Genomic DNA, 16,090 nt, shown 5'->3' with positions numbered 1-16,090 from the left:
GCCTGGCTTTATATTGGTTTTTTTATGTTTGGCTTCCTTCACTAAACACAGTGTTTCTAATATTTGCCTGTGTGGGAGCACATATCAATACATCATTTCTTTTTATGGCTGCATAATATTTCATTGTATACTACACATTTGTTTACTGATTTCTCAGTATATTGATATTTGAATATTTTATACCTTTTGGATCCTATAAATAATGCTGCTATCAAATTCACATACATTTTTTTCTGGACGTGCCCCCATTCACTTGGTTGTGTATATGCCTAGGAGAGGAATTCTGGGGTTATATAGCTAACTCTATGTCTAAATTTTTGAATAACTGCTCAAGTTTTTCTGCAAGCAGCTGAACAGTTTCGCATTCCTACCAGCTGTATATAAGGGTTCTACCTACTCCACTTTTTGATACTTATTATTTAATTTGGTGATGGCTCTCCTAATGTATTTGAAGTGATGTCTAATTCTAGTTTTGACTGGCGTTTCTCTAATAATGTTCAGTCTTTTAATCTACCAGCCATTTGTAAACATTTGGAGAAATATCTATATAGAACCTTTGCCAGTTTTAAATATCAGTTATCTTGTTATTACTGAGTTGTGAGGGTTCTTTCTAGATATAAGTGCCCTACCACACATATGACTTGGAACTATATTCCCCTTTCATTAGTTTGTCTTTTCACTTTGTATTTTTTGAGATTATAATGTGATTACAACATTTTCCCTCCCCTCCCCTCCCCTTCCCTCCTCTCCCCTCCCTTCCTTTCCCTTCCCTTCCTTTCCCTCTTTCCAAACCCTTCCATGTATCCCTCACCACTCTTGAATTTCTTGGCCTCTTTTTCACTAATTGCTGTTACATGCACATATGTATACTCATATATATTCCTAAGTATAGCCTGATCAGTATGTATAACGTTACTTGGTTGTATGTGCCAAATGGTCCTTTCTTGGTAATGCACTTTGATATACAAAAGTTTTAAATTTGGCTGAAATATATATATATATATATATATATATATGTATATATATATATATATGTTTTTATAATCCATTGCCAAACTCATGATCATGAAGATTTCCCTGTTCTTCTAAGAATTTAAAAATTTTATCTGTTGCATTTAGGTTTACGACCTCTTTAGAGTTAACATGTAACAAAAGTGGGCACAGTTATTTTGTTGCAGGTCTTCAAACAGTGTTGAGTGTTTTGTCTTTGAGTTTCATGTTAGCTGCAGATTTTCCCCTTTCTCATGCTGAGGAAGTTGCCTTTTACTCATAGTTTTTTACATAGTTTTCACATAAAAGTTGTGGATTTGGTTAAATGTTTTTCTTATGTCAACTGTAGTGAGGTTGTGTGTATGCATGTGTGTGTGTGTGTGATCTTTCATTCTGTTCATGTCTTAAAATACATTGATTCATTTTCTATCTTCATCACATGGATTAATTTTCTAACTTCATTTACCCCTGTATCATTGAAATAAATTCTTTTTGGTTGTGGTGTGATTCTTCCTAAAATGCTATTGGATTTGGTATGCTGACATTTTCTTGAAGATTTTAAGATTTCTTGAAGATTCACAGGAGATAATGGTTTTTAGTTTATTTTCATATCTCTTTTGACTTTACTATCAGGGTAATGTTGGTTTCATGGAGTAAGTTAGGAAGTATTTCCAATAGTTTATGAAGAATTTAAGAAAGATTGTTAATTCCTTTTTAACTGTTTGGTACCCTTTCAGTGCTCCCCTTCCAAGATATATTTATTTTTATTTTATGTATATAAGTGTTTGCCTTCGTGTATATGTGTGCTACATGTGAATACCTGGTATGTATGAAAGTCAGAAGAGGGTATGGGATCTCCTAGAGTTGGAATTATAGACAGTTAGGAAACTAACATGTGTATACTGGGAAGCAACTTATGTTCTTTGTAAAAGCAGCAAGTGCTGTGTGTGTGTTTGGTTTTTTGCGACAGGGTTTCTCAGTAGCTGTAGAGCCAGTCCTGGCACTCGCTCTGTAGACCAGGCTGGCCTTGAACTCATAGAGATCTACCTGCCTCTGCCTCCCAAGTGCTGGGATTAAAGGCTTGTGACATCACCACCCGGCCAGCAAGTGCTTTTAACTGCTGTACCATCTCCTCAGCCCAAGGTCTTGAACTTTTCTTTGTTAGAGGGTTTTGGATACTGATCTAATCTCTCCATTTTTTCAAGGACCATTCAGAGGTGGTTTTATTTCATCCAACTTACCAAATTTATTGGTATACAGTAACTCATAGTATTGCCATAACCCTTTGAAATGTCTTGAATGTTGATAGTGATTTCTTACTTTGTTCTGATTTTTTACCTCAATATACCCCAGTTTATTCTTTCTCTGTCTCTCCCTCATCCCTCCCTCCCTCCTTCCCTTGCCACAGTTACTTTACTATAGCTAAAGATTTTTTTTTTAGAAAAAATTGTTGATGGTTTTTAGAGAATAAATTATGGCTGACTCTTGATTGCTTTTTAAAAAAACGCTTTTATCTCTACCATAATCCTTATTTTCATTCAACTTTTAGTTCAGTCTATTCTTTTTCTAATGCATTAAATCATTCTTTCCATCTGATTTCTGTTTTTTTATTTAATTTTTTATTCCTTTTACATACCAACCACATTTCCCTCTCCCTCCCTTTCCCTCCCTCTACCTCCTACCCACCCATGTGATTTCTTTTCTTTCAATTTGTTTATAAGTTGGATTACATTGACAGGATTTTGTATGTTGAGCCATCGCTGAATTTCTGGAATGAAACCTACTTGATCATAGTGGATAATTTTTTATGTATTCTTGGATTTGGTTTGCTAGTATTTTATTGAGTATTTTTGCATCAATGTTCATGAGGGAGATTGGTCTGTAATTCTCTTTCTCTGCTGTATCTTTGTGTGACTTCGAATGAAGGGTAAACTGTAGCCTCATAAAAAGAGTTTGGCAAAGTTCTTTCTGTTTCTATTGTGTGGAACAATTTGAGGAGTACAGGTATTAGCTCTTCTTTGAGAATCTGGTAGAATACTGTGCTGAAACCATCTGACCCTGGGCTTTTTTGGTTGGGAGACTTTTAATGACTGCTTCTAAATCCACAGGGGTTATAGGTCTATTTAAATCTGGTTTTGAGGGCTTGAGAGATGGCTCAGAGGGTAAGAGCATTGCCTGTTCTTCCAAAGGTCCTGAGTTCAATTTCCAGCAACCACATGGTGGCTCACAACCATCTGTAATGAGGTCTGGTGCCCTCTTCTAGCCTGAAGGCATACACACAGACAGAATATTGTATATATAATTAATAAATAAATAAATATTTTTTTTAAAAATCTGGTTTTGATTTAGTTTTGGTATGTGATACCTATCCAGAAAATTATCCATTTCTTTTAGAGTTTCCAGTTTTGTGGAACACAGATTTTTAAAGTACGACCTAATGATTCTCTGAATTTCCTCAGTGTCCGTTGTTATGTCCGCCTTTTCATTTCCGATTTTATTAATTTGCATATTCTCTCTCTGTCTTTTGGTTAGTTTGGATAAGGATTTGTTTTTCTTGTTGATTTTCTTGAAGAACCAACTCTTTGTTTCATTGATTCTTTGTATTGTTTTCTTTCTTTCTTTCTTTCTTTCTTTCTTTCTTTCTTTCTTTCTTTCTTTCTTTCTTTCTTTTTTATTGATTTCAGCCCTCAATTTGATTATTTCCTGTTGTCTACTCCTGGGTGAGTTTGCTTCTTTGGTTCTAGAGCTTTCAGGTGTGCTGTTAAGTCACTAGTATGAGATTTTTCCAACTTCTTTATGTAGGCACTTAGTGCTATGAACTTTCCACTTAGCACTGCTTTCATAGTGTTCCATAAGTTTGGGTACATTGTGCCTTCATTTTCATTGAATTTTAGGAAGTCTTTGATTTCTTTTTTATTTCTTCCTTGACCAGGGGATAATTTTGTTGAGCATTATTCAGTTTCCATGAGTTTTTAGGTTTTCTGTAATTTGTGTTGTTGTATTCTAACTTTAAATCATGGTGATCTGATAAGATACAGGAAGTTATTCCAAATTTTTGCATCTATTGAGATTTGCTTTGTAAGCGAATATGTGGTCAGTTTCAGAGAAGGTTCCATGAGGTGCTGAGAAGAAGGTATATTCTTTTTGTATTTGGGTGGAATATTCTATAGATGACTATTAAGCCCATTTGAGTCATAACATCTGTTAGTTCTCTTATTTCTCTGTTAAATTTGTCTGGCAGACCTGTCCATTGGTGAGAGTGGGGTGTTGAAGTCTCCCACTATTAGTGTGTGTGCTTTAAGCTTTAGTAATGTTTCTTTTATAACTGCGGGTACCCTTATATTTGGGGTATAAGTGTTCAGAATTGATATTTCATCTTGATGGATTTTTCCTGTAATGAATAGGAAATGTCCTTCATCTCTTTTGATTGATTTTAGTTTGAAGTCTATTTTGTTAGATATTAGGGTAGCTACACCAACTTGCTTCTTAGGTCCATTTGATTGGAAAATCTTTTCCCAATCCCTTATTCTGAGGTAATGTCTGTCTTTGAAGTTGAGGTGTGTTTCTCATATGCAGCAGAAGGAGAGCTCCTGGTTTTATACCTATTATGTTATCTTGTGCCTTTTTGTAGGTGAATTGAGTCCATTGATATTAAGGGATATTAATGATTGGTGATTGTTAATTCCTGTTATTTCATGTTTTTGTTGTTGGTGGTGGTAATCTGTATGTGTATTTTCTTTCTTTATGATTTGCTGGTGTAGTACTATCTATTGCCTGTGTTTTTGTGAATGCTGCTAACTTCCTTGGGTTGAAGCTTTTTTCTAGTACTTTCTGTAAGACTGGATTTGTGGAAAAATATTGTTTAAAATCTAGTTTTGTCATGGAACATCTTGTTTTCTCCATCTATGGTAATTAAAAGCTTTGCTAGGTATAGTAGTCTAGGCTGGCATCTGTGGTCTCTTAGTGTCTGCATAACATCTGTCCAGGACTTTCTGGCTTTCAGATTCTCCATTGAGAAGTCAGATGCTATTCTGATGGGTCTGCCTTTATGTACTACTTGACCTTTTTCCTTTATATCTCTTAATAGTCTTTCTTTATTCTATATGTTTAGTGTTTTGATTATTATGTGGCAAGGAGACTTTTTTTTTGGTTCAGTGCATTTGATATTCTGTAAGTTTCTTGTATCTTCATAGGTATGTCTTTCTTTAGGTTGGGAAAGTTTTCTTCTATGAGTTTGTTGAACATATTTTCTGTGCCTTTGAGCTGGAGTTCTCCTTCTTCTATACCTATTATTATTAGGTTTAGTCTCTTCATGGTGTCCCAGATTTCCTGGATGTTTTGTGTTAAGAATTTGTTGGATTTAGTGTTTTCTTTGACTGATAAATCTACTTCTATTGTATCGTCAACATCTGAGATATCTCTTCTATCTCTTGGGTTATGCTTGCATCTGTAGTTCCTGTTTCTTTACCCACAGTTTCCATTTCCAGAATTCCCTCGGTTTGTGTCTTCTTTATTGTCTCTATTTCAATTTTCAAGTCTTGAATTGTTTACTTCACCTGTTTGATTGTTTTTTATTGGCTTCTTTAAGGGCTTTATTGATTTTTTTCCAATTTTTTGTTCATCTTTCCCTCCATTTCTTTAAGGGAATTTTTCATTTCCTCTTTAAGGGCCTCTATCATCATCTTAAAGCTATTTTTAAGGTTGTTTTCTTCTATTTCATCTGTGTTGGGATGTTCAGTTCTTGCTGTCGTAGAACCATTAGGTTTTGGTGGTGCTATGTTGTTTTTTATTTTTTTGAATGTATTCTTATACTGCCGTCTACCCATCTGGGTTTGGGGTAATTATAGATACAGGTGTTGATTCTTCCTCCAATTTGTGCAGATGGTGTCTGTGCCTCTGGGTCACTAATGCCTTGGGGAATGGTTGGCAGAGATGGGGGAGATGATGGGTTCCATGGGTTTGTAGGGGTGGAGTGGGACTTGTAGGCTACAGGTTCCAGTGGGTGGTGGGGATGGTAAAGCAGCCTGTCTGCACTAGCCTTCCCTACTGACTGGCTGCTGGGGTTGTGATGGGAGGGGTAGGGGCACAGGATGTACCCCAAGGCCCAAGACCTAGAGACCTCAGTTGTACAGCCAGGAGACCAATCATCCACCTCTTCTCCAATCTGTTCTTGTGGTGCCTATGCCTTGGAGGGTCGCTGATGCATGAGGAAGGGCTGTTTGGGGGGATGGGTTCTGTGGCTTTGGGGGCCTGAGTGGGGCTTGTAGGTTACAGAGTCCCATGTGTCGTGGGGGTGGAGGATCAGCCTGCCTGCAGAAGTCCCACCTGCTGATCGTGCTTGTCTTTTCCTTTTTATGTGTGGGAGTGCATCATACCCACAGAGATCGGAAAAGGGCATCACGGCATGGGAGTCGCAGGAACTGGAGTAATGGATGGTTGTGAGCCATCATCTAGGTGCTGGAACCAAACCTGGGTCCTCTGCAAGAGCAGCACATGCTCTTAACTGATGAGCTAGTTCTCCATCCCACCTTAAAGCCTTATGTTAATGACTTAGAGCCTTTTTTTTTTAAAAAAAAATGCAATATATATTTCTTTTTGAGCATGTTTGTTTCTATATCCTGTAAGTTTTGGTACATTGTGCTTTCATTTCTGCTCATGTCCTTTTTAACTCATTGGTTAGGGATTTGTTGTATAATTTTCACATATTTATAAATTTGGTAATTTTGCTACTGATTTTTTTCCATTCTGATCAGAGAAGCTACTCTGCTTGCTTTCAATCTTAATTTTTAAAAAATATTCTGAGGCTCAATATTCTTTGTTTATAGCTAGTATCCACTTATGAGTACATCCCATGTTCATCTTTTTGGGTCTGGGTTACCTCACTCAGGATAGTGTTTTCTAATTCCATCCATTTGCATGCAAAATTCATGTTAAATGTGATTGACAATTGTATGGTATGGCTGGGGCAGACTACAGGTCCACTGGCAGTGGCACTAGGATTTATCCCTACTGCTTGTACTGGCTTTTTGGAAACCCATTCTCTTTGGATGGATACCATGCTAAGCCTAGATATAGTAGGGAGGGCCTTGAACCCTCCACAAAGCAATGTGCCTTACCCTCTCTGAGGAGTGGATGGGGGTGGGGTGGGAGGGTATTTGGAGGGAATGGGAGGAGGGGAGGGAGTAGATACTTGGATTGGTATTTTTTTAAAAAAATCAAATAAATTAAAAAAAACTTTTAAAAAGATAAAAAAAATCTGAGGCTTATTTTGTGGCCTATCATCTAGTCTACCCTGGAGAATTTTCCACATGTGTTTAAGGTAAATGTGTAATGTTCTTTTGCTGGGTAAAGTGTTTTATAGATGTCTATTAAGTCTGGTTGTGAACAGTTTTGTTACTACAGCTTGTTCCTATAGCTTGTGTACAGTTAATATTTTAACAGAGATTGCCTTAAACACCAGAAGACAAGAGTAAGCAAGAGAGAAAAAGGGAAAGGAAAATAAAGTAAAATAAATTTTGCTTGATTTTTCAATATTTCTCTGGAAAGATTGGGTCTTGGATTTCCCTATACTACCCTTTTCTCTGACATCATCCCAAACCCTCATTCTCAGATTAGGACGCTAGAAGGCATAGCCCAGAAATAAGAGTGAACTGGAAGTGGTAGATTGGCTTTGCTGGAAGTGCAGCAGGCCTTTGAATCATCTAATTCCTAAAAATGATTTGAGATCACGCTAGATAGCTAGTTCTTCTGGCCACCTGCCAACAGCAAATTTAAATTCTCTGGGAGAAAATAGGCCTAAAATAGTTTTATAGTTTTTCATATATAATATCCAGAACTCAGTATCAATATAACCAGGCCTATGAGGATGCAAAATACAAGAAATAAAACTGAGGCAAATAAGAAACAATGGCAACAGACTTGTAGAGTATTTAAATAATTACATCATTGGAGGCCGAGTTAAAACAAACATGGATAGTATGTTCAAGTAGATAAAATATGCAACCATTATATAGATGTTTGATGATTTGGGCTCTATAAATATGGAAAAATATATTAAAAGAGGAATCAATGTTAAGCATTGTATATAATGTGTTCTCATTTGTAAAAATAAATTGAGAAATACATATTTAAAATTGAGATAAAAATCCCATAAAATTAGTCATTTTAATTATTTCAAAGTATATGCTTTGGTGGCTATGGTGGTCTGAATAAGAATGGCCCCCATAGGCCAATATATTTGAATATTTGCTCCCCCCAACACACAGACATTGATGAAACTGTTTGAAGAGATTAGAAGGTGTGGCTTATTGGAGGAGGGTATCACTTGGGGTGGGCTTTGAAATTGAAAAGACTAGAGCCATTCTCTCTGCCTAGTTCTTGTTGATTGCGGAGACCTGCGCACTCAGCTACTGCCACAGTACCGGCCTGCCTGCCTGCTGCTATGCTCCCTGCTATGACAGTCATGAGCTTTCATCCTCTGGAACCGTAATTCCCTTGGTCCTGTTGTTTTGTTACAGCAATTGCAAAGAAGATGGTTTGGGGGTATATTAAAATGCTATCCAACTGTCAATGCTATTTAGTCCTAGAACTTTTTTTAAAAAACATATTTATTTTTCAGTATTAGGGATTGAACCCACAGCCTTGTATATACTGGGCAAGGACTCCTATTTTCCAAATGTTTTTGTCATCTCAAAATGAAACTTTCTACTCATTAGCAGTCACTCTCTTTCCTCCAGACTTCGGCTCCCAGCAGTCACTACTCTGGATGTTTCATATTAGTGGAACAGACATGGTCCTTGGTGTTTGGCTTCTTTCACTTGTCGGATGCTATTAAAGTTCATCCATGTGCTTTAGTCCTAATTTTTAAGTTAATGTACAGTTACTTTGATATATAATATCACGTTTAGTTAAGAGATTGAACATTTATACCTACATTTGAATATTAATGTATGGTTATATTAATTTTTATATGCTCATAAACAAAGAATATTTAGGGGAAAGATACTCAAAACATTATCAACATTAGCTATCTCTAGGGACAGAAATTAAAAGGGAAAATAATTTTTCATTATTCTGTGCCACTCCCCACTTTTGGGTTATTTTGAGACATTGTTTCTCTGTATCTTTTGGAATCCATCCTGGAATTTGCTCTGTAGACCAGGCTGGCCTCGAACTCACAAAGATCTGCATGTCTCTGGCTCCCAAGTGCTGGGATTAAAGGTGTGTACCACTACTGCCCGGCTTATTCCACCTCCTTTTTAATGATATTTTTTTAATTCAGTAAAAACAATATATTGTTTGTAATTTAAAAACTACTTGAGCCATTTATGGTGACACATGCTTTTAATCCCAGTACTTGGGAGGCAGAGGCAATAGGGTCATTATAAATTCAAGGTTAACTTGGTCTATATAGTGACTTCTAGGTCAGTCAAGGCTATATAGTGAGACCCTATTTCAACAAACAACTTAAAAACAGAAATAAGCCAGACATGATAGCATATGTCTGCATTCCAGAATTTGGTATGAAGGCAGAGACAGAAGGATTGCTCCAAGTTCAAGACTAGCTTAGTCTACATAGCTAGTTCTACAACAACCCATCTCTCTCTTTGTCTCATCTCCCTCTGTCTCTCTGTTTCTCTGTTTTTTCTCTCTCTCATACATACAAACACATATACACATTACCACACACACAAACACACACAAAGAAGATGATATCCTTTCAAAGTAGAAGTTTCTTCCTTGAATCCTTTTATGATAATGCTAATATTTAGGTGATTCTTTTATCTGATATATTTATAAATGCAAAAGGCAACATTTGAATAAACTACTTTGAATATTTAACATTTTTTAACATAACAATTGTAATCCTGCTGATATATAGCTGTCTCGAAAAACTAAAACAAGAAAAGAGAAAATTGTATTAAGAATTTTCTGTTCATAAGATATTTTCAGTGAAATTTGTTAACATTAGAAAACAAAATGAGAACTGGAAAGATGACTTGGCAGTTAAGAGCACTGGCTGCTCTTCCAGAGGTCCAATTCCCAGCAACCACATGGTGGCTCACAACCATCTATAATAAGATCTGATGCCCTCTTCTGGCACATAAGTGTCCATGCAGAATATATATACACAAAATATAAGTAAATAAAATAAAAAAGAAAAGAAATATGCCTTTAGATGCAGTTACTCTGAGAGTGGTACAAAGGGCCAGAAAAGCTACAATTGCACGTTAAACCAGCATTAGAAATCTGTAGATTAAATGTACAGACAGAAACAAGACAGTCAAAGCAGCATTTTTGCCCATTCTTTAAAAATATTTATCCAGGGGCCATTGAGATTGATCAGTGGGCAAAGGCAGATACCACCAAGCTGAAGAATATGGTGGAAGGACAGAAACAGCTCTCATAAGTTGTCCTCTGACCTTCCCACACGTGCTGTGACATGTATGTGCTCCCCAATAAAATATATAACAAAATGTAAAGCTATGAAAAAAATGTTAATCCAAAGACTTGGGAAGCTGAGGCAGGAGGGTTGTCATGATGCTTGAGCCAACTTGTGTTACGAACCTAAATAAATAAGTGGACAAGTAGAAAGTAATAAGATGTGGATGTGGATTGAATGTCTTTAGAATATTATTGTAGGGAAAAGGCTTACATGGGCAGGAGTGATGGTCTAATAGAAACATATGGACCATATATTTAGAATTTTCTAGTAGTCACATTAAAAAAAAGAAAAAAGACAAAATCAATTTTAACAATATATTTAATTCAGTATATGAAACATTTTAATATATAATAATATTAAAATCATTGAGGCTTGCTGTGCTTATTTTCATACCAAGGCTTTGAAATCTAGTTTGGATTTTATTCTTTGTTGTTGTTGTTTGAGACAGGATATCTCTGTGTAGTCCTGGCTGTCCTGGAACTCACACTCCAGTCCAGGTTGGCCTCGTACTCAGAGATCCACCTGCCTCCGCCTCCCTAGTATGCGTGCTACCACCGCCGTGCCTAAATTTTGTTCTCAATTCTCAGTAGCCTCCATTTTAAGCACTCTGTTATCTAATATTGCAAATGACTACCATAGTGAACATCCCAATTCTAAGCCAACCTGACTCTTAAAGCTGTGTTGATATCAGTTAAGTCTGTGTGATAATCACTTATTTGTTATCTTTTCTTTGTGGAGTATGTGTTTGGAAAATTCATAATTTAAAACCAAGGAGAAAGACACATTAGATTTTTAAAAGCTTCAGGGAGAACACAGAGTAAATGTGTAGGAAGCAATGATCCTATGGATGCTGTAACTGGAGGAGTATGGGAAGGCAGTAGCAAATAGTCCATGTATTTTGAGACTGGAATATTTTCTATAGTTAGACTTTTATTGCAATGTGCTTCTTGTCCTGAGCACTCTGTACACCAAATTCTGGAGCCATCTTTAGGAAGCTTGGGAGCTTGTGTGGCTGCCTCATGAGGTCTCCATGCTCAGCAATACCTACTACACGAATGGTAGGGTGTCTCACAAAACACAGAGCTACACCTCATTCACAGGCTCTCTGCTTTTCTTTTCCTTCCTTGCTTCCTTTTTCCCTCCCTTTGAAATGATTCTGACAGTCTTTTGTCTGAACCCTTTCTTCAGGCACGTGAATCTCACCCCCATTTTCCCCATCTTTCCTCTTGGAATCTAAGAACCAAATATAATCAAAAATATTCTAAGCAAAGGGATAATATCAAAAAAATAACATGAGACTATAAATGATTTGAGGAACCATTCATTTATTCAATTACAAATAGCTCCTGAGGGCATTTTATGTACTAGACACTATGTTAGATTAATCTATTTGAGAATAAGGATTATCCTGAAATGTGTTCATACGCTTTGTTTTTACAGTTTTCTACAATCATGCCTTTCGCCCTTGTTCATTATCTCCATCTCCTCTCCTCCCCTTCACAGACACTTCATGCTCATTACGTCTTAGAGGTGCTATTTGAAGCTAGGAAAGTCCTGAAGCAAATGCCGAATTTCACTCACATAAAAACCTTTCCCTCCAAAGAGATAACAATCTGCGGTAAGTTTCGGAGTAGACTTGGCACGTTAATATTTCGGAGCCTCTTGGTCCTGCGTCATTTGCCTAACTTGAAAACTATGGAAATTGGATTGTGTTAAGGGGAAAATGTTAATATAGAATTATCTATCATGATAATACTGTTCCCCATCTTGTCTTTGTTTTGCATACCAGCTGGCAGGAATTAATTATGTGGGAAATTAAAGAACTCTTGTAGCTTTTTCTAAAGGCAGATAGCATTTTAATATGGAAAACCACTGATGGGTAGACTAAGTGTTCTTTGCCCTCTGCCTTGCTCTCATTCTCTCCGTCCCATGTTGCTTTTTCCAGGTGGGTCTCTGCATGCATGCCACTTTAGTTGGGAAGAGAAACACCCAATGCAGGGTGGAGATTAAATTCTTTTCTGCCCTTGGCTGTTGTTTTAGATTTTTTTTCCAACTGGTCTTTGCAGTTTTTAAAGGAGTGGGAATGTCCCCAAAATCTGTTTCTTGTTCTTCTAAATAACAAGATTGGAGATTTTGTTATCTTATAGGCCAGCCTGGCAGGATATTGCTTGGAGAAACAGTACACATTGAAATTCATCACAGTTGGTGCACAGCGTGCTTACACTGTCTGAGAGTGGGGTGCATGGAAGGAACAGCAATTCCCTAACTTCTAATTAAGGCTTTAGGTTACAAAACAGTGATTGTTATTTTCCAAATCAGTTTTTAGCCCACGTTCTCTTCTGGTGGCAGGTAGAAGTGGATTTGGCAACCTAATTGAACCCTTTCCATTCCCTGCAGCTCATAGTGGTGACAGGAACTTGATGTCGCAGTATATACCTCATGACATGGCTTGACTCCGGTTTTTGAAGAGTCTCCAGTGGTTTAATTCAACCTAATCAGGCCACCAGATCTCTCAAGACAATAATGTACCTCAGCACAGAGACCTTTTGTTCAAAGCCGTAGCAAGCTTTGCTTTTGATGGAAATAAAGGCTCAGTAAACCGTGCCAACCTGTGAAGCCTCTGAAGCCAGGGGCTAGATTTTCTAGTCGAATGTACTTTAACAGTCCAAACCAGATGCTAGGATCTGCTCCTGTGCATTTTCCATTAGCCCCCAGTCGCCTTTGCGGATCTAGCGGCAATGAGGTCACAGATGTGTGCCACTGCACCCTAGAAGAAGAAATGAGTTAGAGGGCCTGGAAGTCCTAGAATTCCACACTATGAGAACCAAAAATCTCTTACAGAGATGTTCTGGTTAAATTTTTCCACTGTTTTTTTTTTTCCTGTGTTAGAGATTAAACCCAGGACCTTGCACATGCTAGGCAAGCACTATATCACTAACTATATTCCCAGCCCCATATCCTGTTCTTATGGGTGAAACAGAGGCCCAAAGGGAAATACATATTGTCGCCAATGTACTTCTATATAGTACCCTGTACTATATATACCTCATGACATGGCTTGACTCCGGTTTTTGAAGAGTCTCCAGTGGTTTAATTCAACCTAATCAGGCCACCAGCTTGCTCAGCTAGTCAGTGATAGGGTTAGGATTAAAAATGAGAGCTGCTACATTCCAGACTAAGGAGAAGGCCGCCTTTGCACTTGTCTGGCTATTTTTCACTTGCCATCATCAGAAAATTACCAGAGACTAGGTAGACTGGGCAAGTCCATTCATTTAAGGGACGCTACATTTGGGGCATTTATTTCCATATCCTCCCCCCCACACACACCCAAACATACATAGCACCTTCGGTAAAGAGAAAAGCCAAAACCAGTAGATTTCCTCTGCCCCCTCTTCATTTTTAAGAAAAATAATTTTTAGATTGTGTCTCATTTTTTACTGATGCTTGCCTGGAACTCACTGAGTAATATACAATGGTCTTGAACTCTTGATCCTTCTGTCTTAGCTTCTTGAAGTTTTGTTGTTTAGTTTCCAATTCATGCTACAAATCATAATCAATTCTGTACTCATGTCATTGTTTGCAGGGAAAATATCTTTATGTCTGCCTTCCCATTGCATGTTGAAACTAAACTAGAAACTAAAAATATTTTTATAGTTTTCTTTGTTCCTGTCTGCTGTGACTCAACCCAAGGACCCTCAACTCGTAATATACTCAAACAACTTCGTACTTTAGCATGCTAGCTATTGTAGTACTTCATATTCAGATTTCTGTACGTGTGCTGATGGTAGTGTTGGTGGTGTTTATGGTGGTGGTAGTGGCAGCGGTGGTGGTGGTGTCTGTGTGTGTGTACATGTGTGTATGTGTGTGTATGTTCTCGCACATGCATGTGCACACACATGCACGTGGGAATGTGTGTGTGCATGTATGCGGAGACCAGAGATTGATGATAGGAGTCTTTCTCCATTGCCGTCCACTTTACTTTTTGAGACAAGGTCTTTCTCTGAAGCTGGGGCTCACTAATTAGCAAGGCTGGCTGGCCAGTGAGCTCCAGGACTCTGCTTGGCTCTGCTGCCTCCAGTACTGAGGTTACAGACGGGGGCCACTGCATGTTGTTTACGCTTGGTTAATGGGGACCCGAACTTGATTAGCAAGCTCCATACTCACTGAATCATCTCCACTGCCAAAATACTCATATTTTTAAAAGGCAAATGACTCTGAAGAAAATTAGGAAAGCAAAATAATTAGCAAAATATATTAAGTTTTTAACTGTTTAGCTTTTGGAGGGAGACTATCTAAAGGTATTGACATTTAAGTATCCACTAACATCAATATGCCCCCTTTATTTTATTGTTACTATTATGACAATTTTATAAATAAGTGCTGGTGATGTAGGACTTAAGCTTTATTCTTTCTAGTGTAATTCAAGAATCTGTCACATAGACTTGATTTATCTTGCTTGTGGGATTTTAAACTGGAAAAAAAGTTCCTAAATTAAATTAAATGGTAATTAAGTTGAATACAAATTTTGAGCATAGATTATGAAGGATAGATATTTTACTTAAAACTATTTATCCAAATAGAAATTTTGAATATTCATATAGTCGCTCATTTTTTAATTAATGAGTCATATATTCAATAGTTTCCCTTAGTTGGATTTGTTTTTCCCTATAACTGTCTTGTCAAAAGAATTTCAACTATCTAGTCATACTTTTTAAACTTTTAAAGTTAGAAGTAAAATAAAGCAAAACCCAGCAATGGTTTAGATTTTGTGAATGGCTGTGGATTTAGCAACTAAATGCATGCCACATATTGAGTGCCTGCTATTTCCTAGGTTCTATGGTAGGTCTTTGAAGGGTTCATGTTTTTAACTCCCTGGGTTCTATGGTAGGTCCTTGGAGAGTTAATTCTTCCTGTGATAGGTATTTTTGCTCCTCTCCTGAGCCTGAAAATATAGGCAGTACAGAGTAAATCACTCTGAGCTTTAATTTTGAGGTGAGAATATGCTGGGTTTGAATTCTAGCTCTGATTTTGGTGACTGGGTGATCGTACGCGTTTCTTAACTACACTGGGCCTCATTTGGAATATAAGAATGACATTACTGCCGGGCGGTGTTGGCGCATGCCTTTAATCCCAGCACTCGGGAGGCAGAGGCAGGCGGATCTCTGTGAGTTCGAGACCAGCCTGGTTTACGAGAGCTAGTTCCAGGACAGGCTCCAAAACCACAGAGAAACCCTGTCTCGAAAACCCAAAAAAAAAAAAAAAAAAAAAAAGAATGACATTACTACGCATTTCATAAAATGCTTGTTGAGGATTGAATAAGAAAATAAACATAAATATCTTAGTATAGAGTTTAGCTCAGAAGGAATGAAGCCCTACGAAAGACTAGAGAAAACAGGTTCCAGATGCTGCCTGCCCCCATTCACACCACAGGAGGGGAAGAAAGAGTTCGTGGAAGCAAAGTGCATATTCAATTAGTATCATCAACACAAGGTGAAAACCCAATCTCATGAGAACACTTGGGGTATTTGAGATTTAAAATTTTATGACAAAGCAAGCATTGCATCTTGGTGCTTACGGAATAGTGATGCTTTTTCATTTGTATTTCAGGTGATTTGCATGGGAAATTGGATGATCTTTTGTTGATCTTCTATAAGG

The 16,090-nt window shown here is 37.4% G+C and overlaps 1 protein-coding gene across 1 annotated transcript in view; it reads left to right on the top strand.

Moving 5' to 3' along the window:
* The window catches only part of Ppef1 (protein phosphatase with EF-hand domain 1), a 108,299-nt gene that overhangs the window by 45,590 nt on the left and 46,619 nt on the right, over positions 1-16,090 (top strand). Inside the window, exons 7-8 of the mRNA XM_075957185.1 lie at positions 11,939-12,053; positions 16,043-16,089. Of these exons, the coding sequence (XP_075813300.1) occupies positions 11,939-12,053; positions 16,043-16,089 (162 nt within the window). The remainder of the gene's footprint in view (positions 1-11,938; positions 12,054-16,042; position 16,090) is intronic.

The sequence above is a fragment of the Microtus pennsylvanicus genome, chromosome X, assembly GCF_037038515.1.
Source record: "Microtus pennsylvanicus isolate mMicPen1 chromosome X, mMicPen1.hap1, whole genome shotgun sequence".
Taxonomy (NCBI): Eukaryota; Metazoa; Chordata; class Mammalia; order Rodentia; family Cricetidae; genus Microtus; species Microtus pennsylvanicus.
Note: the sequence above shows the minus strand (reverse complement) of the source record. Positions and strands in the feature narration are given on the sequence as shown.